Genomic DNA, 27,886 nt, shown 5'->3' with positions numbered 1-27,886 from the left:
TGTGTGTGTGTGTGACCTGTGACCTGTGTGTGTAATCTGACCTGAGACCGGAGTGACCAAACCAGGCCACAGAAAGAAGATGACATCAGAGATCAACAAACTCAGCTGAAACCTGTGGCTCCCTGACAAGAAACCTGTTAGTAACTGACCTGAGACCTGTTAGTAACTGACCTGAGACCTGTTAGTAACTGACCTGAGACCTGTTAGTAACTGACCTGAGACCTGTTAGTAACTGACCTGAGACCTGTTAGTAACTGACCTGAGACCTGTTAGTAACTGACCTGAGACCTGTTAGTAACTGACCTGAGACCTGTTAGTAACTGACCTGAAACCTGTTAGTAACTGACCTGAGACCTGTTAGTAACTGACCTGAGACCTGTTAGTAACTGACCTGAGACCTGTTAGTAACTGACCTGAGACCTGTTAGTAACTGACCTGAGACCTGTTAGTAACTGACCTGAGACCTGTTAGTAACTGACCTGAGACCTGTTAGTAACTGACCTGAGACCTGTTAGTAACTGACCTGAGACCTGTTAGTAACTGACCTGAGACCTGTTAGTAACTGACCTGAGACCTGTTAGTAACTGACCTGAGACCTGTTAGTAACTGACCTGAAACCTGTTAGTAACTGACCTGAGACCTGTTAGTAACTGACCTGAGACCTGTTAGTAACTGACCTGAGACCTGTTAGTAACTGACCTGAGACCTGTTAGTAACTGACCTGAGACCTGTTAGTAACTGACCTGAGACTGACCTGAGACCTAGTAACTGACCTGAGACCTGTTAGTAACTGACCTGAGACCTGTTAGTAACTGACCTGAGACCTGTTAGTAACTGACCTGAGACCTGTTAGTAACTGACCTGAGACCTGTTAGTAACTGACCTGAGACCTGTTAGTAACTGACCTGAGACCTGTTAGTTACTGACCTGAGACCTGTTAGTAACTGACCTGAGACCTGTTAGTAACTGACCTGAGACCTGTTAGTAACTGACCTGAGACCTGTTAGTAACTGACCTGAGACCTGTTAGTAACTGACCTGAGACCTGTTAGTAACTGACCTGAGACCTGTTAGTAACTGACCTGAGACCTTGTTGTTGTTGTTGTAACTAGGTGGTAGAGTGGTAGTCGGCGATATGGCTGAGCCTGTACTAACTATTGTGTGTGTGTGTGTGTGTGTGTGTGTGTGTGTGTGTGTGTGTGTGTGTGTGTGTGTGTGTGTGTGTGTGTGTGTGTGTGTGTGTGTGTTTAGGCCAGCCTGGCAGAGTGGTTGTCAGCGATAGGGCTGAGTCAGTACCAGCAGGTTCTGGTGCAGAACGGATATGAAAACATCGACTTCATCACAGACATCACCTGGGAGGACCTGCAGGAGATAGGCATCATGAAGCTGGGTAGGACGTACACACACACACACACACACACACACACACACACACACACACACACACACACACACACACACACACACACACACACACACACACACACACACACACACACACACTTTAAAGACAGAAGCAAGGCAGCAATCTCATCTTTGAACGTCAATGTTAAAATGACCACCTGTCATCTGAACTCCCCGTTCACTTGAAAACAGAATTGATCAAATATCAAAAGGAGAATGGATGTAGCATACTGACCCTTTAATATGAGACGGCTTATAATGTTATCGATTTAAAGACCGAAAAATGGATCTCCTTCCGTCCAATCTCAGCCCTGATCGATATTAAAACTCTGTTACCTGAACTCTGTTACTACCAACCTGACCCCTGAACTCTGTTACTACCAAACTGACCCCTGAACTCTGTTACTACCAACCTGACCCCTGAACTCTGTTACTACCAACCTGACCCCTGAACTCTGTTACTACCAACCTGACCCCTGACCCCTGAACTCTGTTACTACCAACCTGACCCCTGAACTCTGTTACTACCAAACTGACCCCTGAACTCTGTTACTACCAACCTGACCCCTGAACTCTGTTACTACCAACCTGACCCCTGAACTCTGTTACTACCAACCTGACCCCTGAACTCTGTTACTACCAACCTGACCCCTGAACTCTGTTACTACCAACCTGACCCCTGAACTCTGTTACTACCAACCTGACCCCTGAACTCTGTTACTACCAACCTGACCCCTGAACTCTGTTACTACCAACCTGACCCCTGACCCCTGAACTCTGTTACTACCAACCTGACCCCTGAACTCTGTTACTACCAACCTGACCCCTGAACTCTTACTAACAACCTGACCCCTGACCCCTGAACTCTGTTACTACCAACCTGACCCCTGAACTCTGTTACTACCAACCTGACCCCTGAACTCTGTTACTACCAACCTGACCCCTGACCCCTGAACTCTGTTACTACCAACCTGACCCCTGACCCCTGAACTCTGTTACTACCAACCTGACCCCTGAACTCTGTTACTAACAACCTGACCCCTGAACTCTGTTACTAACAACCTGACCCCTGACCCCTGAACTCTGTTACTACCAACCTGACCCCTGACCCCTGAACTCTGTTACTACCAACCTGACCCCTGAACTCTGTTACTACCAACCTGACCCCTGAACTCTGTTACTACCAACCTGACCCCTAAACTCTGTTACTACCAACCTGACCCCTGACCCCTGAACTCTGTTACTACCAACCTGACCCCTGACCCCTGTTACTACCAACCTGACCCCTGAACTCTTACTACCAACCTGACCCCTGACCCCTGAACTCTGTTACTACCAACCTGACCCCTGAACTCTGTTACTACCAACCTGACCCCTGAACTCTGTTACTACCAACCTGACCCCTGAACTCTGTTACTACCAACCTGACCCCTAACCTCTGAACTCTGTTACTACCAACCTGACCCCTGACCCCTGAACTCTGTTACTACCAACCTGACCCCTGAACTCTGTTACTACCAACCTGACCCCTGAACTCTGTTACTACCAACCTGACCCCTGAACTCTGTTACTACCAACCTGACCCCTGAACTCTGTTACTACCAACCTGACCCCTGAACTCTGTTACTACCAACCTGACCCCTGAACTCTGTTACTACCAACCTGACCCCTGACCCCTGAACTCTGTTACTACCAACCTGACCCCTGACCCCTGTTACTACCAACCTGACCCCTGACCCCTGAACTCTGTTACTACCAACCTGACCCCTGAACTCTGTTACTACCAACCTGACCCCTGACCCCTGAACTCTGTTACTACCAACCTGACCCCTGAACTCTGTTACTACCAACCTGACCCCTGAACTCTGTTACTACCAACCTGACCCCTGACCTCTGAACTCTGTTACTACCAACCTGACCCCTGAACTCTGTTACTACCAACCTGACCCCTGAACTCTGTTACTACCAACCTGACCCCTGACCCCTGAACTCTGTTACTACCAACCTGACCCCTGAACTCTGTTACTACCAACCTGACCCCTGAACTCTGTTACTACCAACCTGACCCCTGAACTCTGTTACTACCAACCTGACCCCTGAAGTCTGTTACTACCAACCTGACCCCTGAACTCTGTTACAAACCTCCAAAAGTACAAAAAAAAAAAATCTCAACGATATGTGATATTAGCTAGCATTAGGCTATAACTACCAATGACAATTTATTACTGGGATTCTAATATTACTACACAGATATGTAATGTTAGCTAGCGAGCCAGCAAGCTACCGTTTCACTAGCTTACGAGCCAGCAAGCTACCGTTTCGCTAGCTTACGAGCCAGCAAGCTACCGTTTCGCTAGCTAGCGAGCCAGCAAGCTAACGTTTCGCTAGCCAGCGAGCCAGCGAGCTAACGTTTCGCTAGCTAGCGAGCCAGCAAGCTAACGTTTCGCTAGCTAGCGAGCCAGCAAGCTAACGTTTCGCTAGCCAGCGAGCCAGCGAGCTAACATTTCGCTAGCTAGCCGAACAGTACACTTTAACTTGCAATGAAAATGACTTTCTGATTTTAAAAAAAGAAGATGAATGTATAACATCTGAAAATGTAGCTAGACTCTTACCCGTAAACGTGGATGAACACTTGTTCTGACCCGACGGGGTCGAGTCACTCTGGGTTCACACTGACCGGTTTCCAAAAAGTAGTCCGGCGGCGCAGCTTTTCCCCCGCTAATATTTGTCGATAGATCACTCTGCTAAATTCAGGGCAGCAATGTTGTCGAGAGCAGTTGTCCGTGGCTAACGTTTATATAGCTGCTGTAGCAAGTACACTGAGCAGCTCATGTTATAGACAGAAGCATGCTACAATGGCAGACTAATCCCGAACACATCTCTCGGCATGTCCAGCCCACTCATTATCTCAGCCAATCATGGGCTGGCGGGAAGGTTCCTGACTTTTTCCGTGGCTGAAACCAACTAGTAATTGGACCATTTTTAATAATATTTACAGACAATATAACAAGTTTGTTATTAAAGACACATGAAAGTTCACATGTTTTAGAAGGCATTTATGCCCCCCCCAAAAAAAAAAAAATCATATGTCATTTTGATCAAAAATACGTTTAAAAAAACATTAAAATGCCTCTCCTGTGAAGTAGTGACGTGCCACATTGCGCTTCCTGAAATGGCTCACTTACATTGAATACATATTATACATTAGACGCCTTACAATATTATCTCATATCATATCTTGTTGTGGTTTGTCCCGACTAGGTCACCAGAAGAAGCTGATGCTAGCTGTGAAGCGATTGGCTGAGATGCAGCGTGGCTCTGAGGGGCGGAGCTCCCCCAGGAAGAAGCCTCCACCAATCACACAGCAGCAGGAAGTGATGTCCATAGAGAACAGGCCCCCTGACAACGGTGAGGTCACAATAGAATCATTTCACATTACACCCTTAATAAAAATTAAAAAATTGGGGAATTAAAAAAAACAACCCAAATTTGTGTTATTTGGTGACCCAGTGCTGGTTAAGTAGTGGACAGACACGCTGGGGTTATTTGGTGACCCAGCCGTTTGGGTTGTTTGAATAACCCAACATGTTAGGTTGTTGGGATTAACCAAACATGGGTTAATTTAACCATCAGTTGCTGTTTTATTTTAACCATCAGTCGGGTTGACCCAGCAGCTGGCTCTTATTTTAATGTAATCCGTAGGTTATTTTCAGGAGGTGTGACCTATTATTAAGGGGCGTGGGCTTTGACATAGTTATTTTTGGCTACCCATGAGAGTAAATGTCATTCCTGTTCATCACGTTAAGTTATCGCACTGCAAATTTAAATTTACCTTGAATATTATGAGCATTACATATTCAAATACAAAATTAAAAACACGGTTATTTGCGTATCTCAACGATATGTGATATTTACAGGGAGTCGGGTATTTGTGTAATTATATATCATTAAATCTACAAAAGAGTCTAACCTTAACATGTGATGAACGTACAACAGAACAGATTAACTTGAAGGGCATTTACTATCACGAGTGGCCAAAAATAACTATCTGAAAGCCACGGGGTTATATCTCAATAACCCAGCATCAATAACACAGCATCAGTAACACAGCATCAATAACACAGCATCAATAACACAGCATCAATAACACAGCATCAATAACACAGCATCAATAACACAGCAGTTTTTATAGAACACAGCCCAACTAAGGGACCCAATGCCTGTCAGTAACACAGCCCAACTAAGGGATCCAATGCCTGTCAGTAACACAGCCCAACTAAGGGACCCAATGCCTGTCAGTAACACAGCCCAACTTTCTCTCTCCATGTCTCTCCCTCCATGTCTCTCCATCTCTCTCTCTCTCCATTTCTCTCCATCTCTCTCTCCATCATATGTAATATATCTCTCCATCTCTCTCCATGTTTCTCCCTCCATCTCTCTCTCCATCATATGTAATATATCTCTCCATCATATGTAATATATATCTCCATATATCTCTCCATCATATGTAATATATCTCTCCATATATCTCTCCATCATATGTAATATATCTCTCCATCATATGTAATATATATATCTCTCCATCATATGTAATATATCTCTCCATCATATGTAATATATCTCTCCATATATCTCTCCATCATATGTCATATATCTCTCCATCATATGTAATATATATCTCCATATATCTCTCCATCATATGTAATATATCTCTCCATATATCTCTCCATCATATGTAATATATCTCTCCATCATATGTAATATATCTCTCCATATATCTCTCCATCATATGTAATATATCTCTCCATCATATGTAATATATCTCTCCATATATCTCTCCATCATATGTAATATATCTCTCCATCATATGTAATATATCTCTCCATCATATGTAATATATCTCTCCATCATATGTAATATATCTCTCCATCATATGTAATATATCTCTCCATATATCTCTCCATCATATGTAATATATCTCTCCATCATATGTAATATATCTCTCCATCATATGTAATATATCTCTCCATATATCTCTCCATCATATGTAATATATCTCTCCATATATCTCTCCATCATATGTAATATATCTCTCCATATATGTCTCCATATATCTCTCCATCATATGTAATATATCTCTCCATATATCTCTCCATCATATGTAATATATCTCTCCATCATATGTAATATATCTCTCCATCTCTCCATCATATGTAATATATCTCTCCATATATCTCTCCATCATATGTAATATATCTCTCCATATATCTCTCCATATATCTCTCCATCATATGTAATATATCTCTCCATATATCTCTCCATCATATGTAATATATCTCTCCATCATATGTAATATATCTCTCCATCATATGTAATATATCTCTCCATCATATGTAATATATCTCTCCATCATATGTAATATATCTCTCCATATATCTCTCCATCATATGTAATATATCTCTCCATATATCTCTCCATCATATGTAATATATCTCTCCATCATATGTAATATATCTCTCTATCATATGTAATATATCTCTCCATATATCTCTCCATCATATGTAATATATCTCTCCATCATATGTAATATATCTCTCCATATATCATATGTATCTCTCCATCATATGTAATATATCTCTCCATATATCTCTCCATCATATGTAATATATCTCTCCATCATATGTAATATATCTCTCCATCATATGTAATATATCTCTCCATCATATGTAATATATCTCTCCATCATATATGTAATATATCTCTCCATCTCTCCATCATATGTAATATATCTCTCCATCATATGTAATATATCTCTCCATCATATGTAATATATCTCTCCATATATCTCTCTCTCCATCATATGTAATATATCTCTCCATCATATGTAATATATCTCTCCATCATATGTAATATATCTCTCCATATATCTCTCCATCATATGTAATATATCTCTCCATCATATGTAATATATCTCTCCATCATATGTAATATATCTCTCCATCATATGTAATATATCTCTCCATATATCTCTCCATCATATGTAATATATCTCTCCATATATCTCTCCATCATATGTAATATATCTATGTAATATATCTCCATATATCTCTCCATCATATGTAATATATCTCCATCCATCATATGTAATATATCTCTCCATCATATGTAATATATCTCTCCATCATATCTCTCCATCATATGTAATATATCTCTCCATCTCTCCATCATATGTAATATATCTCTCCATCATAATATATCTCTCCATCATATGTAATATATCTCTCCATCATATGTAATATATCTCTCCATCATATGTATATCTCTCCATCATATGTAATATATCTCTCCATCATATGTAATATATCTCTCCATCATATGTAATATATCTCTCCATCATATGTAATATATCTCTCCATCATATGTAATATATCTCTCCATCATATGTAATATATCTCTCCATATATCTCTCCATCATATGTAATATATCTCTCCATATATCTCTCCATCATATGTAATATATCTCTCCATCATATGTAATATATCTCTCCATATATCTCTCCATCATATGTAATATATCTCTCCATCATATGTAATATATCTCTCCATCATATGTAATATATATCTCCATCATATGTAATATATCTCTCCATATATCTCTCCATCATATGTAATATATCTCTCCATCATATGTAATATATCTCTCCATATATCTCTCCATCATATGTAATATATCTCTCCATATATCTCTCCATCATATGTAATATATCTCTCCATCATATGTAATATATCTCTCCATCATATGTAATATATCTCTCCATCATATGTAATATATCTCTCCATCATATGTAATATATCTCTCCATCATATGTAATATATCTCTCCATCATATGTAATATATCTCTCCATCATATGTAATATATCTCTCCATCATATGTAATATATCTCTCCATCATATGTAATATATCTCTCCATCATATGTAATATATCTCTCCATATATCTCTCCATATATCTCTCCATCATATGTATATATATATCTCTCCATCATATGTAATATATCTCTCCATATATCTCTCCATCATATGTAATATATCTCTCCATCATATGTAATATATCTCTCCATATATCTAATATATCTCCATCATATGTATATATCGCTCCATCATATGTAATATATCTCTCCATCATATGTAATATATCTCTCCATATATCTCTCCATCATATGTAATATATCTCTCCATCATATGTAATATATCTCTCCATATATCTCTCCATCATATGTAATATATCTCTCCATCATATGTAATATATCTCTCCATATATCTCTCCATATATCTCTCCATCATATGTAATATATCTCTCCATATATCTCTCCATATATCTCCATCATATGTAATATATCTCTCCATATATCTCTCCATCATATGTAATATATCTCTCCATCATATGTAATATATCTCTCCATCATATGTAATATATCTCTCCATCATATGTAATATATCTCTCCATATATCTCTCTCCATATATCTCTCCATCATATGTAATATATCTCTCCATATATCTCTCCATCATATGTAATATATCTCTCCATCATATGTAATATATCTCTCCATATATCTCTCCATCATATGTAATATATCTCTCCATATATCTCTCCATCATATGTAATATATCTCTCCATCATATGTAATATATCTCTCCATCATATGTAATATATCTCTCCATATATCTCTCCATATATCTCTCCATCATATGTAATATATCTCTCTCTCCATCATATCTCTCCATCATATGTATATATCTCTCCATCATATGTAATATATCTCTCCATATATCTCTCCATCATATGTAATATATCTCTCCATATATCTCTCCATCATATGTAATATATCTCTCCATCATATGTAATATATCTCTCCATCATATGTAATATATCTCTCCATCATATGTAATATATCTCTCCATCATATGTAATATATCTCTCCATATATCTAATATATCTCTCCATATATCTCTCCATCATATGTAATATATCTCTCCATCATCATATGTAATATATCTCTCCATCATATGTAATATATCTCTCCATATATGTAATATATCTCTCCATCATATATGTAATATATCTCTCCATCATATGTAATATATCTCTCCATCATATGTAATATATCTCTCCATATATCTCTCCATCATATGTAATATATCTCTCCATCATATGTAATATATCTCTCCATCATATGTAATATATCTCTCCATCATATGTAATATATCTCTCCATCATATGTAATATATCTCTCCATCATATGTAATATATCTCTCATATGTAATATATCATCATATGTAATATATCTCATATATCTCCATCATATGTAATATATCTCTCCATATATATATCTCTCCATCATATGTAATATATCTCTCCATATATATATCTCTCCATCATATGTAATATATCTCTCCATCATATGTAATATATCTCTCCATCATATGTAATATATCTCATATGTAATATATCCATATATCTCTCCATCATATGTAATATATCTCTCCATCATCATATGTAATATATCTCTCCATCATATGTAATATATATCTCCATCATATGTAATATATCTCTCCATATATCTCTCCATCATATGTAATATATCTCTCCATATATCTCTATGTAATATATCCATCATATGTAATATATCTCTCCATATATCTCTCCATATGTAATATATCATATATGTAATATATCTCTCCATATATCTCTCATCATATGTAATATATCTCATATGTAATATATCTCTCCATCATATGTAATATATCTCTCCATCATATGTAATATATCTCTCCATCATATGTAATATATCTCTCCATCATATGTAATATATCTCTCCATCATATGTAATATATCTCTCCATCATATGTAATATATCTCTCCATCTCTCCATCATATGTAATATATCTCTCCATCATATATCTCTCCATCATATGTAATATATCTCTCCATCATATCTCTCCATCATATGTAATATATCTCTCCATCATATGTAATATATATGTAATATCTCCATCATATGTAATATATCTCTCCATATATCTCTCCATCATATGTAATATATATCTCTCCATCATATGTAATATATCTCTCCATCATATGTAATATATCTCTCCATCATATGTAATATATCTCTCTCTCCATCATATAATCTCCATATATCTCTCCATCATATGTAATATATCTCTCCATATATCTCTCCATCATATGTAATATATCTCTCCATATATCTATATCTCCATCATATGTAATATATCTCTCCATGTATATCTCTCCATCATATGTAATATATCTCTCCATATCTCTCCATCATATGTAATATATCTCTCCATCATATGTAATATATATATCTCATATGTAATATATCATATATCTCTCCATCATATGTAATATATCTCTCCATCATATGTAATATATCTCTCCATCATATGTAATATATCTCTCCATCATATGTAATATATCTCTCCATCATATGTAATATATCTCTCCATATATCTCTCCATCATATGTAATATATCTCTCCATCATCATATGTAATATATCTCCATCTCTCCATCATATGTAATATATCTCTCCATCATATATATCTCCATCATATGTAATATATCTCTCCATATATCTCTCCATCATATGTAATATATCTCTCATATAATATCTCTCCATCATATGTAATATATCTCTCCATCATATATGTAATATATCTCTCATATATATATCTCTCCATCATATGTAATATATCTCTCCATATATCTCTCCATATATCTCCATAATATATCTCTCCATCATATGTAATATATCTCTCCATCATATGTAATATATCTCTCCATATATCTCTCCATCATATGTAATATATCTCTCCATATATCTCTCCATCATATGTAATATATCTCTCCATATATCTCTCCATCATATGTAATATATCTCTCCATATATCTCTCCATCATATGTAATATATCTCTCCATATATCTCTCCATCATATGTAATATATCTCTCCATCATATGTAATATATCTCTCATATCTATATCTCTCCATCATCATATATGTAATATATCTCTCCATATATCTCTCCATCATATGTAATATATCTCTCCATCATATGTAATATATCTCTCCATATATCTCTCCATCATATGTAATATATCTCTCCATCATATGTAATATATCTCTCCATATATCTCTCCATCATATGTAATATATCTCTCCATCATATGTAATATATCTCTCCATCATATGTAATATATCTCTCCATCATATGTAATATATCTCTCCATATATTTCTCCATATATCTCTCCATCATATGTAATATATCTCCATATATCTCTCCATCATATGTAATATATCTCTCCATCATATGTAATATATCTCTCCATCATATGTAATATATCTCTCCATATATCTCTCCATCATATGTAATATATCTCTCCATATATCTCTCCATCACATGTAATATATCTCTCCATCATATGTAATATATCTCTCTATCATATGTAATATATCTCTCCATATATCTCCCCATCATATGTAATATATCTCTCCATCATATGTAATATATCTCTCCATATATCTCTCCATCATATGTAATATATCTCTCCATCATATGTAATATATCTCTCCATATATCTCTCCATCATATGTAATATATCTCTCCATATATCTCTCCATCATATGTAATATATCTCTCCATCCTCTCCATCATCATCTCCCATATATCATATATGTAATATATCTCTCCATCATATGTAATATATCTCTCCATATATCTCCCATATATCTCTCCATCATATGTAATATATCTCTCCATCATATGTAATATATCTCTCCATCTATCTCTCCATCATATGTAATATATCTCTCCATATATCTCTCCATCATATGTAATATCTCTCTCCATCATATGTAATATATCTCTCCATATATCTCCCCATCATATGTAATATATCTCTCCATCATATGTAATATATCTCTCCATATATCTCCCCATCATATGTAATATATCTCTCCATCATATGTAATATATCTCTCCATATATCTCTCCATCATATGTAATATATCATCTCTCATCATATATGTAATATATCTCTCCATCATATGTAATATATCTCTCCATATATCTCTCCATCATATGTAATATATCTCTCCATCATATATGTAATATATCTCTCCATATATCTCTCCATCATATCATATATCTCTCCATCATATAATATATCTCTCCATCATATGTAATATATCTCTCCATATATCTCTCCATATATCTCTCCATCATATATGTAATATATATATGTAATATCTCTCCATCATATGTAATATATCTCCATCATATGTAATATATCTCTCCATATATCTCTCCATCATATGTAATATATCTCTCCATATATCTCTCCATGTAATATCTCTCCATCATATGTAATATATCTCTCCATATATCTCTCATATATCTCTCCATCATATGTAATATATCTCTCCATCATATGTAATATATCTCTCCATATATCTCTCCATCATATGTAATATATCTCTCCATATATCTCTCCATCATATGTAATATATCTCTCCATCATATGTAATATCATATGTAATATATCTCTCCATATATCTCTCCATCATATGTAATATATCTCTCCATATATCTCTCCATCATATGTAATATATCTCTCCATCATATGTAATATATCTCTCCATCATATGTAATATATCTCTCCATCATATGTAATATATCTCTCCATCATATGTAATATATCTCTCCATCATATGTAATATATCTCTCCATCATATGTAATATATCTCTCTATATATCTCTCCATCATATGTAATATATCTCTCCATCATATGTAATATATCTCTCCATCATATGTAATATATCTCTCCATCATATGTAATATATCTCTCCATATATCTCTCCATATATCTCTCCATCATATGTAATATATCTCTCCATATATCTCTCCATCATATGTAATATATCTCTCCATATATCTCTCCATCATATGTAATATATCTCTCCATATATCTCTCCATCATATGTAATATATCTCTCCATATATCTCTCCATCATATGTAATATATCTCTCCATCATATGTAATATATCTCTCCATATATCTCTCCATCATATGTAATATATCTCTCCATCATATGTAATATATCTCTCCATATATCTCTCCATCATATGTAATATATCTCTCCATCATATGTAATATATCTCTCCATCATATGTAATATATCTCTCCATATATCTCTCCATCATATGTAATATATCTCTCCATCATATGTAATATATCTCTCCATCATATGTAATATATCTCTCCATATATCTCTCCATCATATGTAATATATCTCTCCATCATATGTAATATATCTCTCCATCATATGTAATATATCTCTCCATCTCTCTCCAGAAGTCGTCACTTCTCCCAAGTTGTGCACCTTCCAGGACAGCGAGTTGAGCTCCGAGCTGCAGACAGCGCTGATCCAGCCTATCCCAGAGGTCAAGGGTCAGAGGACCCGCAGCCTCAGCAAGGACCCTGAGGAGGGAGTAGGGCCAGGGGGTAGAGGAGGAGGAGGAGTGCCCCCTAAGAAGGAGGCTCGGACCATGAGACAGACCAGCCAGGGGAGCCAGAGAGGCAGCACCTCATCCAAACCTCGCCCACCCTCCCACGCCCACTCAATGCCGGCACCCCCTTACACTCCCCCTCACACCCCCACCAAGAAACCCCTGCACTCCTCCACCTCCGCCCCGGGCCCCTCACCGCAGGCCAAACCCAAATCCTCCCCACAGCTAATACAACGAGAGAGGCCTGGTTCCCCCCGCTCCCACCCCCTGTCCAACGCACATCGCGGGACTCACAACACCCAGACTCAGCCTGGTCCTCAGCCCCAGCCTGGTCCTCAGCCCCAGCCTGGTCCTCAGCCCCAGCCTGGTCCTCAGCCCCAGCCTGGTCCTCAGCCCCAGCCTGGTACTCAGCCCCAGCACCAACCCATACCTACTCCCCAATCTCAGCCTACAGCCCACCCGACGGAGGAAGAGGAGAGGGAGAGGGAGAAAGAGAGGGGGATTGAGAGGGAGAAAGAGAGGGGGATTGAGAGGGAGAAAGAGAGGGGGATTGAGAGGGAGAAAGAGAGGGCGATTGAGAAGGAGAGCACCCTCCAGCCGCAGCCCAGCCCCCAGGTGTCTGTTCCCCTCCTATGCCTGCCTCCGGAGGCTGAGGGGGGAGACGGGGGAGAGATGGGTGAGGCGGGTGAGGCCCTCCTTAAGAAGCGAGCTAACAGTCTGAACCGCTACGCTGGGTCTGACGGAGAGGGGGAGGAGAGGGGGGGTGGAGGTGCAGGGGCGGGGACAGGAGTGGCCCCTCCAGGGAGGCTAGCAGGGGGCGGTACAGGTAAATACGCCACGGTGACTCACCGGGTCAGCCGCAGCCACTCCGTACGCAACCAGGACAAGAACGTCAACCGCAGCCAATCACAGTCCATCGCCCTACGGCCCAAGAAGAAAGGCCCGCCCCCTCCGCCTCCCAAACGCTCCAGCTCAGCTATCTCGAACTCCAACCTCGCCGACACACACACGCCGACACACACACACGCGGCGGACGGGCTGCTGGGTGTGCCCTACAACCCCCAGCGACGGGCCAGCGACCTGGGTGTATCCGTGGAGACGGTCGTCGTGGATACGGGGAGCGCGGGCAGCGTGAGGAGCATAGCGGCCATGTTGGAAATGTCCTCTATCGGGGGCGGGGCCAAGGGCATGGCTATACAGAGAAACTTCCTACAGGTAGGGGAGGTGTTGTGTGTTTCAAAACTCTCTCTCTCGCTGTCTGTCACTATCTCTGTCTGTCTCTGTCACTTTACCCTGCCTTCGTGTAACATATCTACCTCAAATACCTTATTAATATCTATCCTGATGTCTAGTTACTTTACCTTCATGTACATATAGTGCCTTGCGAAAGTATTCGGCCCCCTTGAACTTTGCGACCTTTTGCCACATTTCAGGCTTCAAACATAAAGATATAAAACTGTATTTATTTGTAAAGAATCAACAACAAGTGGGACACAATCATGAAGTGGAACGACATTTATTGGATATTTCAAACTTTTTTAACAAATCAAAAACTGAAAAAAAAATTGCCCAATTTTTCAGTTTTTGATTTGTTAAAAAAGTTTGAAATATCCAATAAATGTCGTTCCACTTCATGATTGTGTCCCACTTGTTGTTGATTATTCACAAATAAATACAGTTTTATATCTTTATGTTTGAAGCCTGAAATGTGGCAAAAGGTTGCAAAGTTCAAGGGGGCCGAATACTTTCTCAAGGCACTGTATCTACCTCAAATACCTTATTATAATCTATCCTGATGCCTAGTCACTTTACCCTGCCTTCATGTACATATCTACCTCAAATACCTTATTATTATCTATCCTGATGTCTAGTCACTTTACCCTGCCTTCGTGTAACACATCTACCTCAAATACCTTATTATTATTTATCCTGATGTCTAGTCACTTTACCCTGCCTTCATGTACACCTCTACCTCAAATACCTTATTATTGTATATCCTGATGTCTAGTCACTTTACCCTGCCTTCATGTAACACATCTACCTCAAATACCTTATTATTATCTATCCTGATGTCTAGTCACTTTACCCTGCCTTCATGTACACCTCTACCTCAAATACCTTATTATAGTATATCCTGATGCCTAGTCACTTTACCCTGCCTTCATGTACATATCTACCTCAAATATCTCATACCTCTGCACATTGATCTGGTACTTCCTGTATATAGCTCCACATTGATCTGGTACTTCCTGAATATAGATCCACATTGATATGGTACTGGTACTGCCTGTATATAGCTCCACATTGATCTGGTACTTCCTGTATATAGATCCACATTGATATGGTACTGGTACTTCCTGTATATAGCTCCACATTGATCTGGTACTGGTACTTCCTGTATATTGATCTGGTACTTCCTGTATATTGATCTGGTACTTCCTGTATATTGATCTGGTACTTCCTGTATATTGATCTGGTACTTCCTGTATATTGATCTGGTACTTCCTGTATATTGATCTGGTACTTCCTGTATATTGATCTGGTACTTCCTGTATATTGATCTGGTACTTCCTGTATATAGCTCCACATTGATCTGGTACTTCCTGTATATTGATCTGGTACTTCCTGTATATTGATCTGGTACTTCCTGTATATTGATCTGGTACTTCCTGTATATAGCTCCACATTGATCTGGTACTTCCTGTATATTGATCTGGTACTTCCTGTATATTGATCTGGTACTTCCTGTATATTGATCTGGTACTTCCTGTATATTGATCTGGTACTTCCTGTATATTGATCTGGTACTTCCTGTATACTGATCTGGTACTTCCTGTATATAGCTCCATTTGTGTGTATTTTATTGACGTTACCATTTTCTTTTTGTTAAACTCTGCACCGTCGGGAGAGGCTCGTCAGTCAGCGTTTTCACTGTAAAATCTAATCTAGTTGTATCTGGCGCATGTGACAACTAAAATGTGATTTGATTTGTCATCAGCGGGATGCCATTGGTCTGGACGGGGAGGTGGTGAACCGCCGTAGAACCATCAGTGGTCCTGTTACTGAGCTGGTCGCTGCAGCAAGGAGGGACAGACCTACCCCCGTACCCCTGTGTACCGCACCCCAACCCTCCCCTCTCCCTTCTACACCCCAGCTTCCTTCCTCCCCTCGCTCCCCCTCCTCCCCTCACCCCTCGTCTCCTCACCCCTCGTCTCCTCACCCCTCGTCTCCTCACCCCTCGTCTCCTCACACCCCTTCTTCCGGTAGTTCGGCCGAGAACCTTCCGTTTGCTGCTGAGAGGAAACAGACCGTGAAGAGGCAGAGAGGAGAGGGGGAGGAAGAAGGAGAAACGGAGGTGAGCGTTTACAATTTTATTAATTTGTATGAAAACACTGAGATATGGTGTCTGTACATGAAAAATTATAAATTATGTTATTTTGGGGGGGGCACGGTCAAAAAATCTTATATTGTTATTTATAAGCTGTGTCGTTATGTTTGTCTCCAGGGCGATGGAGACGGTCTCCATGGAGACGGCGTGTTCTCCCTTCCCCAGGATGAGCTGTCCCGGGTCGAAATCACGGCAACCCTGAAACGGCGTCCCCGCTGCAACAAGCCTCACCCCAACGGGTCGCGTTTCACCCTGACAGAGTCTTCCACCGTCAAGCGCCGTCCCAAGAGCAGAGACAAGGAGCCGGAGGGCTTCTCAGAGAGCGGCATTGCAGACATCACCGGGACCTCCAAGACATGGGCCTCTAACACCGGGGCCTCTAACACCGGAGCCTCTAACACCGGGGCCTCTAACACCGGGGCCGTTCACACCGGGGCTTTTCCCGGGCCGGAGCCGGGGCCAGCCGTACCGTATGAGAACGGCACCGCCACCGTTAAACGCCGGCCGGTGTATGAGACGGGAGAAGCGGAGCCTAGTCCGATCCAGGCTACGCCTGCTCTCAGGGACAGCTCAGACCTGGGAGGACCAGGGGTGGTGGCGGGGGGAGAAGGGGGAGGAGCGGTGACCCCTGTGAGGAAACCCAAACCCCCCGTCTCCCCCAAACCAGTCCTGGCTCAGATGAGGAGACACTCCTCCTCTAGAAAAGTCCCCCTGCCTGGACCTGGCACCCCCGGCAGCCCAGGTACTGTCCTGCACTGGGATTTACTAGCATGTAATACTGATGCCCAGCTCTCAATGTAAAGTTCTCACCTATAGGTCTGTTGGCTAATCTCCCTCTCTCACATCTCTCTCTCTCTCTCTCTCTCTCTCTCTCTCTCTCTCTCTCTCTCTCTCTCTCTCTCTCTCTCTCTCTCTCTCTCTCTCTCTCTCTCTCTCTCTCTCTCTCTCTCTCTCTCTCTCTCTCTCTCTCTCTCTCTCTCTCTCTCTCTCTCTCTCTCTCTCTCTCTCTCTCTCTCTCTCTCTCTCTCTCTCTCTCTCTCTCTCTCTGTCTGTCTGTCTGTCTGTCTGTCTGTCTGTCTGTCTGTCTCTCTCTCTCTCTCTCTCTCTCTCTCTCTCTCTCCTCTCTCTCTCCTCTCTCTCCCTCTCTCTCTCTCTCTCTCTCTCTCTCTCTCCTTCCTCTCTACCCAGTTGAATCAAAGAAGATTCCTCCCCCAGTCTCCCCCAAACCGGCTCCTCCCCCACAGCCCCTAAACCAACCAAACACCTCCACTCTATAACCACACCCACCTCCCCCCTACTCCTCCCCCCCCCAACCCCAACGCCAAACCCCCCACCCCTCCCGCCCAGAGTCCCCACACCCCACTCACCCCCCAGAGTCCCCACACCCCCCTCACACCCACCCCTCCACCTATCAAACCCCCCCGCTCCTCCATCGGGGGCGTGTCCGTGGACATGGGAACCGTGGCGGCGGTCAGCGTGGTGATGTCAGAGGCGGAGTCTGTGCATCAGAAGCTGGAGGAGACGAGCGCGTCATTGGCTGCTGCCTTAAAGGCTGTAGAGGACAAGATACGAGAGGAACAAGAGTGAGTTACTACACACACACACATCAAATCAAATCATCAAATCAAATGTATTTATATAGCCCTTCGTACATCAGCTGATATCTCAAAGTGCTGTACAGAAATCCAGCCTAAAACCCCAAACAGCAAACAATGCAGGTGTAGAAGCACGGTGGCTTGGAAAAACTCCCTAGAAAGGCCAAAATCTAGGAAGAAACCTAGAGAGGAACCGGGCTATGTGGGGTAGCCAGTCCTCTTCTGGCTGTGCCGGGTGGAGATTATAACAGAACATGGCCAAGATGTTCAAATGTTCATAGATGACCAGCATGGTCAAATAATAATAAGGCAGAACAGTTGAAACTGGAGCAGCAGCACAGTCAGGTGGACTGGGGACAGCAAGGAGCCATCATGTCAGGTAGTCCTGGGGCACGGTCCTAGGGCTCAGGTCCTCCGAGAGAGAGAAAGAAAGAGAGAATTAGAGAGAGCATATGTGGGGTGGCCAGTCCTCTTCTGGCTGTGCCGGTTAGAGATTATAACAGAACATGACCAAGATGTTCAAATGTTCATAAATGACCAGCATGGTCGAATAATAATAAGGCAGAACAGTTGGATATACATTATATTCAATATTGGATATACATTATCCCCAATGCTAATCAATATTGGATATACATTATCCCCAATGCTGATTAATATTGGAGACATTATCCCCAATGCTAATCAATATTGGATATACATTATCCCTAATGCTAATCAATATTGGATATACATTATCCCCAATGCTAATCAATATTGGATATACATTATCCCCAATGCTGATTAATATTGGAGACATTATCCCCAATGCTAATCAATATTGGATATACATTATCCCCAATGCTAATCAATATTGGATATACATTATCCCCAATGCTAATCAATATTGGATATACATTATTCCCAATGCTAATCAATATTGGAGACATGTTATCCCCAATGCTAATCAATATGGGAGACTCATTATTCCCAATGCTGATGCTAGACCAGTATGTAGGGGATCTAGTTTCAGACCAGTATGTAAGGGATCTAGTTTCAGACCAGTATGTAGGGGGATCTATTTTCAGACCCGTATGTAGGGGATCTAGTTTCAGACTAGTATGTAGGGGATCTAGTGTCAGACCAGCAGGGGATCTAGTTTCAGACCAGTAGGGGATCTAGTTTCAGACCAGCAGGGGATCTAGTTTCAGACCAGCAGGGGATCTAGTTTCAGACAGGTAGGGGATCTAGTTTCAGACAAGTATGTAGGGGATCTAGTTTCAGACCAGTATGTACGGGGATCTAGTTTCAGACCAGTATGTAGGGGATCTAGTTTCAGACCAGTATGTAGGGGATCTAGTTTCAGACCAGTATGTAAGGGCTCTAGTTTCAGACCAGTTTGTAGAGGATACAGTTTCAGACCAGTAAATAGGGGGATCTAGTTTCAGACCAGTATGTAGGGGGGATCTCGTTTCAGACCAGTATGTAGGGGATCTAGTTTCAGACCAGTATGTAAGGGCTCTAGTTTCAGACCAGTTTGTAGAGGATACAGTTTCAGACCAGTATGTACGGGGATCTAGTTTCAGACCAGTATGTAGGGGATCTAGTTTCAGACCAGTATGTAGGGGATCTAGTTTCAGACCAGTATGTAAGGGCTCTAGTTTCAGACCAGTTTGTAGAGGATACAGTTTCAGACCAGTAAATAGGGGGATCTAGTTTCAGACCAGTATGTAGGGGGGATCTCGTTTCAGGCCAGTATGTAGGGGGATCTAGTTTCAGGCCAGTATGTAGGGGATCTAGTTTCACACCAGTATATAGGGGATCGAGTTTCAGACCAGTATGTAGGGGATCGAGTTTCAGACCAGTATGTAGGGAATCTAGTTTCAGACCAGCAGGGGATCTAGTTTCAGACCAGTAGGGGATCTAGTTTCAGACAAGTATGTAGGGGGATCTAGTTTCACACCAGTATGTAGGAGGATTGAGTTTCAGACCAGTATATAGGGGATCTAGTTTCAGACCAGTATGCAAGGGGTTGAGTTTCAGACCAGTATGCAAGGGATTGAGTTTCAGACCAGTATGCATGGGATCTAGTGTCAAACCAGGTTATAGGGGGGATCTAGTTTCAGACCAGTATGCAAGGGATCTAGTTTCAGACCAGTATGCAAGGGATCTAGTTTCAGACCAGTTTGTAGGGGATCTATTTTCAGACCAGTATTAAGGGATCTAGTTTCAGACCAGTATGTAGGGGATCTAGTTTCAGACCAGTATGGGGATCTAGTTTCACACCAGTATATAGGGGATCTAGTTTCCGACCAGTAGGGGTATCTAGTTTCAGACCAGTTTGTAGGGGATCTAGTTTCAGATCAGTAATTAGGGGGATCTAGTTTCAGACCAGTATATAGGGGATCTAGTTTCAGACTAGTATGTCGGGTGATCTAGTTTCAGACCAGTATGTCGGGGGATCTGGTTTCAGACCAGTATGTAGCAGATCTAGTTTCAGACCAGGTTATAGGAGGATCTAGTTTCAGACCAGGTTGTAGGAGGATCTAGTTTCAGACCAGTATGTAAGGGATCTAGTTTCAAAGCAGTATGTAGGGGATCTAGTTTCAGACCAGTATGCAAGGGATCTAGTTTCAGACCAGTTTGTAGGGGATCTAGTTTCAGACCAGTATTAAGGGATCTAGTTTCAGACCAGTATGTAGGGGATCTAGTTTCAGACCAGTAGGGGGATCTAGTTTCAGACCAGTATGTAGGGGATCTAGTTTCAGACCAGTAGCGGACCTCGTTTCAGGCCAGTATGTCAGGGATCTAGTTTCAGACCAGTATGTAGGGGATGTAGTTTTAGACCAGTATGTATGGGGATCTAGTTTCACACCAGTATGTAGGGGATCTAGTTAGTATGTAAGGGATCTAGTTTTACCAGTTTGTAGGGGATCTAGTTTCAGACCAGTATGTAGGGATCTAGTTTCAGACCCATATGTAGGGGGATCTAGTTTCAGACCCGTATGTACGGGAATCTAGTTTCAGACCAGTATGTAGGGGATCTCGTTTCAGACTAGTATGTAGGGGATCTAGCTTCAGACCAGTATGTAGCAGATCTAGTTTCAGACCAGGTTATAGGAGGATCTAGTTTCAGACCAGGTTGTAGGAGGATCTAGTTTCAGACCAGTATGTAGGGGGATCTAGTTTCAAAGCAGTATGTAGGGGATCTAGTTTCAGACCAGTATGTAAGGGATCTAGTTTCAGACTAGTATGTAGGGTATCTAGTTTCAGACCAGTATGTAAGGGATCTAGTTTCAGACTAGTTTCTAGGGGGATCTATTTTCAGACCAGTATGTAGGGGATCTAGTTTCAGACCAGTATGTAAGGGATCTAGTTTCAGACCAGTAGGGGATCTAGTTTCAGACCAGTATGTAGGGGATCTAGTTCCAGACCAGTAGGGGATCTAGTTTCAGACCAGTATGTAGGGGGATCTAGTTTCAGACTACTATGTAGGGGATCTAGTTCCAGACCAGTATGTAGGGGATCTAGTTTCAGACCAGTATGTAGGGGATCTAGTTAGTATGTAGGGGGATCTAGTTTCAGACCAGTATGTAGCCGATCTAGTTAGTATGTAGGGGGATCTAGTTTCAGACCAGTATGTAGGGGGATCTAGTTAATATGTAGGGGGATCTAGTTTCAGACCAGTATGTAGCAGATCTAGTTTCAGGCCAGTATGTAGCAGATCTAGTTTCAGGCCTGTGTGTAGGGGATCTAGTTTCAGGCCAGTATGTAGCGGATCTAGTTTCAGGCCAGTATATAGGGGGTCCTAGTCTCAGGCCATTGTGTAGGGGATCTATTTTCAGACCAGTATGTATGGGGATCTAGTTTCAGACCAGCTTGTAGGGGATCTAGTTTCAGACCCGTATGTAGCGGGATCTAGTTTCAGGCCATTGTGTAGGGGATCTAGTTTCAGACTACTATGTAGGGGATCTAGTTCCAGACCAGTATGTAGGGGATCTAGTTTCAGACCAGTATGTAGGGGATCTAGTTAGTATGTAGGGGGATCTAGTTTCAGACCAGTATGTAGCCGATCTAGTTAGTATGTAGGGGGATCTAGTTTCAGACCAGTATGTAGGGGGATCTAGTTAATATGTAGGGGGATCTAGTTTCAGACCAGTATGTAGCAGATCTAGTTTCAGACCAGTAGGGGGATCTAGTTTCAGGCCAGTATGTAGCGGATCTAGTTTCAGGCCAGTATATAGGGGGTCCTAGTCTCAGGCCATTGTGTAGGGGATCTAGTTTCAGACCAGTATGTAGCGGGATCTAGTTTCAGACCAGTATGTACAGGTGTCTTCTCAAGTCATTGTGTAGGGGATCTATTTTCAGACCAGTATGTATGGGGATCTAGTTTCAGACCAGCTTGTAGGGGATCTAGTTTCAGACCCGTATGTAGCGGGATCTAGTTTCAGGCCATTGTGTAGGGGATCTAGTTTCAGACTAGTATGTAGGGGATCTAGTTTCAGACTAGTATATTGGGGATCTAGTTTCAGACCAGTATGTACAGGGATCTAGTTTTAGACCAGTATGTAGGGGTGTCTTCTCAGGCCATTGTGTAGGGGATCTAGTTTCAGACCAGTATGTAGGGGATCTAGTTTCAGACCAGTATGTAGGGGGATCTAGTTTCAGACCAGTATGCAAGGGATCTAGTTTCAGACCAGTATGTAGGGGGATCTAGTTTCAGACCAATATTAAGGGATCTAGTTTCAGACCAGTATGTAGGGGATCTAGTTTCAGACCAGTAGGGGATCTAGTTTCAGACCAGTATGTAGGGGATCTAGTTTCAGACTAGTATGTCGGGTGATCTAGTTTCAGACCAGTATGTCGGGGGATCTGGTTTCAGACCAGGGATCTAGTTTCAGACCAGGTTATAGGAGGATCTAGTTTCAGACCAGGTTGTATCTAGTTTCAGACCAGTATGTAAGGGATCTAGTTTCAAAGCAGTATGTAGGGGTATCTAGTTTCAGACCAGTATGCAAGGGATCTAGTTTCAGACCAGTTTGTAGGGGATCTAGTTTCAGACCAGTATGGGATCTAGTTTCAGACCAGTTTGTAGGGGATCTAGTTTCAGACCAGTAGGGGATCTAGTTTCAGACCAGTATGTAGGGGATCTAGTTTCAGACCAGTAGCGGACCTCGTTTCAGGCCAGTATGTCAGGGATCTAGTTTCAGACCAGTATGTAGGGGATGTAGTTTTAGACCAGTATGTTTCTAGTTTCACCCAGTATGTAGGGGATCTAGTTTCAGACCAGTTTGTAGGGGATCTAGTTTCAGACCAGTATGTAGGGATCTAGTTTCAGACCCAGTTCTAGTTTCAGACCCGTATGGGGATCTAGTTTCAGACCAGTATGTAGGGGATCTCGTTTCAGACTTATGTAGGGGATCTAGCTTCAGACCAGTATGTAGCAGATCTAGTTTCAGACCAGGTTATAGGAGGATCTAGTTTCAGACCAGGTTGTAGGAGGATCTAGTTTCAGACCAGTATGTAGGGGATCTAGTTTCAGACCAGTATGTAGGGGATCTAGTTTCAGACCAGTATGTAAGGGATCTAGTTTCAGACCAGTATGTATCTAGTTTCAGACCAGTATGTAGGGGATCTAGTTTCAGACCAGTTTGTAGGGGATCTAGTTTCAGACCAGTTTGTAGGGGATCTAGTTTCAGACCAGTATGTAGGGATCTAGTTTCAGACCAGTAGGGGATCTAGTTTCAGACCAGTATGTAGGGGATCTAGTTTCAGACCAGTATGTAGGGGATCTAGTTTCAGACCAGTATGTAGGGGATCTAGTTTCAGACCATGTAGGGGATCTAGTTCCAGACCAGTATGTAGGGGATCTAGTTTCAGACCAGTATGTAGGGGATCTAGTAGTATGTAGGGGATCTAGTTTCAGACCAGTATGTAGCCGATCTAGTTAGTATGTAGGGGATCTAGTTTCAGACCAGTATGTAGGGTATCTAGTTTCAGACCAGTATGTAGGTTTCAGGCCAGTCTAGTTTTCAGATCTAGTTTCAGTATGTAGGGATCTAGTTTCAGAGTATATAGGGGTCAGTCTCAGGCCATGTGTAGGGGATCTATTTTCAGACCAGTATGTATGGGGATCTAGTTTCAGACCAGTTTGTAGGGGATCTAGTTTCAGACCCGTATGTAGGGGATCTAGTTTCAGACCATTGTGTAGGGGATCTAGTTTCAGACTAGTTCTAGTTCAGACCAGTATGTAGGGGATCTAGTTTCAGACCAGTATGTAGGGGATCTAGTTTCAGACCTATGACCAGTTAGTATGTAGGGGATCTAGTTTCAGACCAGTATGTAGGGGATCTAGTTTCAGACCAGTAGGGGGATCTAGTTTCAGACCAGTTTGTAGGGGATCTAGTTTCAGACCAGTATGTAGGGATCTAGTTTCAGACCAGTATGTCCTAGGGTGTAGGGGATCTAGTTTCAGACCAGTATGTAGGGGATCTAGTTTCAGACCAGTAGGTGTCTTCTCAAGTCATTGTGTATCTAGTTTCAGACCAGTATGTAGGGGATCTAGTTTCAGACCAGTTGTAGGGGATCTAGTTTCAGACCCGTATGTAGGGGATCTAGTTTCAGGCCATTGTGTAGGGGATCTAGTTTCAGACTAGTATGTAGGGGATCTAGTTTCAGACCAGTATATTGGGGATCTAGTTTCAGACCAGTATGTACAGGGATCTAGTTTTAGACCAGTATGTAGGGGTGTCTTCTCAGGCCATTGTGTAGGGGATCTAGTTTCAGACCAGTATGTAGGGGATCTAGTTTCAGACCAGTATGTAGGGGGATCTAGTTTCAGACCAGTATGCAAGGGATCTAGTTTCAGACCAGTATGTAGGGGGATCTAGTTTCAGACCAATATGCAAGGGATCTAGTTTCAGACCAGTTTGTAGGGGGATCTAGTTTCAGACCAGAATACAAGGGATCGAGTTTCAGACCAGTATGTAGGGGATCTAGTTTCAGACCTAGTTTCAGACCAGTTTGTAGGGGATCTAGTTTCAGACCAGTTTGTAGGAGATCTAGTTTCAGACCAGTAGGGGATCTAGTTTCAGACCCGTATGTAGGGGGATCTAGTTTCAGACCAGTAGGGGATCTAGTTTCAGACCAGTATGTAGGGGATCTAGTTTCAGACCAGTTTGTAGGGGATCTAGTTTCAGACCAGTTTGTAGGGGATCTAGTTTCAGACCCGTATGTAGCGGGATCTAGTTTCAGACCTTTCTTTCACACCTGCGTTTGGTTACTACAGAATATAATAACTTGATTTACTGTACAATTAAAACAGATAAAGACAGTATACCAGACAGACGCATTATCCTCACAATGCTTCGTTGTGTGTGTGTCCGTCCGTCCGTCCGTGTGTGTGTAGTTGGGTTGCAGAGGAGAAGACGACGGTCAGTATCCTTGACGACATCGGCAGCATGTTTGACGACCTGGCCGACCAGCTTGACGCCATGTTGGAGTAACCGTGACAACAGCTGGCCGTTCCCTTTGACAAAGCAGCCTGCCTCAGGACTTCCTCCTTCCCTCCGCAGGCACAACGCTCCTCTCTCTCTCCATCCTCCTCTGTCCACTAAAGGACAGAGGACCACTCCATTACAGAGGAGAACTCTTGGCCGCTAGGCTGTCCTGTCACAGCTTAACAAGCAGTTACAGCCTCATGTGATGAATTGTAGTTATGGTATGTGATGTGTACATTGTCAGCATGAAGAGCGTTTATATTTACAGAAAACAGGCTCCTCTCTGAGAGAGAGTCATGCATTAGTTCAGTCATATTATAAATATATATATATAAAATATATAGATATACGATTTGGTCTTCTCTGTTGAATGGTTATGCTGTTGTCATGTTTATGAATCGCTGGAATTTTAATGTGACCAAAATGTAACTCTGCTCCTGAAGTGTGTGTTCTGGAATCGTGAGTGTTCTGGAATCGTGAGTGTTCTGGAATCGTGTGTGTTCTGGAATCGTGAGTGTTCTGGAATCGTGAGTGTTCTGGAATCGTGTGTGTTCTGGACGGAGAGGAGGAGATGACAGCTGGTTGGATGTAAAGGGCTTCGGAATGGCAGAACTTCCTGTACAAGCCCCGCCTCCAGAGGCCAGATTCCGATGTTATTCTCTCCTCCTTCCATAACATACCCCTCCCTCCCTGTTATTAACACAGCACAGTGTTGAGTCTAGGGTTAGGGCTCTGGTGGGGGGGGGGTCAAGGGTTCTAGAGGTTCAGAACCATGTTAACCTCTACTGCACAATAGAGAAAGTATAGTTTAAGTTTACTTAGCGTGGTTACGGGCTGACTGAACTGGAACGAAGGGCTCTGTTCAGTCTGGAGAGATGAAGTGGTACAGATGGCGGAATAAGAGATGGTCCCCTTTGACACGACATATACAGCTGAGTCTGTCGTTGTCGCGGCAACGTTGCCTTTATACTCCAGTGACATTAAAACGCTGATAGTTCCACGATAAGGGATCAGAGGGAGGGGAACAGAGTCCTCACTTCAAGCTGAGGGGGAGGGGGGGGTCTGATGGTGATGGTGGTGATGGTGGCTCATCTCCAATTCTCTACTTTACTGCATCTCTCCCCCCTCACTATTCTCTCTCTCTCTCCCCTCACTATTCTCTCTCTCTCCCCCCCTCACTATTCTCTCTCCCCCTCACTATTCTCTCTCCCCCTCACTATTCTCTCTCTCCCTCACTATTCTCTCTCTCCCTCACTATTCTCTCTCTCCCTCACTATTCTCTCTCTCCCTCACTATTCTCTCTCTCCCCTCACTATTCTCTCTCCCCCTCACTATTCTCTCTCTCTCCCCCTCACTATTCTCTCTCCCCTCACTATTCTCTCTCTCCCCCCTCACTATTCTCTCTCTCTCTCCCCCTCACTATTCTC

General features: G+C 41.6%; 1 protein-coding gene across 1 annotated transcript; it reads left to right on the top strand.

The window, feature by feature from the left end:
- The first annotated feature begins 119 nt into the window (after positions 1 to 119).
- On the top strand, positions 120 to 27,697 carry LOC124020847 (caskin-1-like). Its single transcript, XM_046336140.1, has 8 exons — positions 120 to 136; positions 1,251 to 1,389; positions 4,665 to 4,811; positions 13,844 to 15,213; positions 16,997 to 17,353; positions 17,504 to 18,128; positions 18,575 to 18,969; positions 26,369 to 27,697. The coding sequence occupies exons 2-7, from the start codon at positions 1,380 to 1,382 to the stop codon at positions 18,661 to 18,663; spliced, it is 2,598 nt and encodes an 865-aa protein (XP_046192096.1). The 5' UTR covers positions 120 to 136; positions 1,251 to 1,379; the 3' UTR covers positions 18,664 to 18,969; positions 26,369 to 27,697.
- Positions 27,698 to 27,886: the final 189 nt, after the last annotated feature.

This window comes from Oncorhynchus gorbuscha, unplaced genomic scaffold, assembly GCF_021184085.1.
Source record: "Oncorhynchus gorbuscha isolate QuinsamMale2020 ecotype Even-year unplaced genomic scaffold, OgorEven_v1.0 Un_scaffold_947, whole genome shotgun sequence".
In the NCBI taxonomy this organism is placed as follows: domain Eukaryota; kingdom Metazoa; phylum Chordata; class Actinopteri; order Salmoniformes; family Salmonidae; genus Oncorhynchus; species Oncorhynchus gorbuscha.
The sequence above is the reverse complement of the archived record's forward strand: the minus strand, read 5'-3'. Positions and strand labels throughout refer to the sequence as shown.

What these genes read in the sequence shown, in the direction of transcription:
- LOC124020847 (XM_046336140.1), top strand. An exon ending in TACAGAGAAACTTCCTACAG is followed by an intron (nt 15,214 to 16,996) that starts GTAGGGGAGGTG and finishes ATTTGTCATCAG; the next exon opens with CGGGATGCCATTGGTCTGGA. An exon ending in AGGAAGAAGGAGAAACGGAG is followed by an intron (nt 17,354 to 17,503) that starts GTGAGCGTTTAC and finishes GTTTGTCTCCAG; the next exon opens with GGCGATGGAGACGGTCTCCA.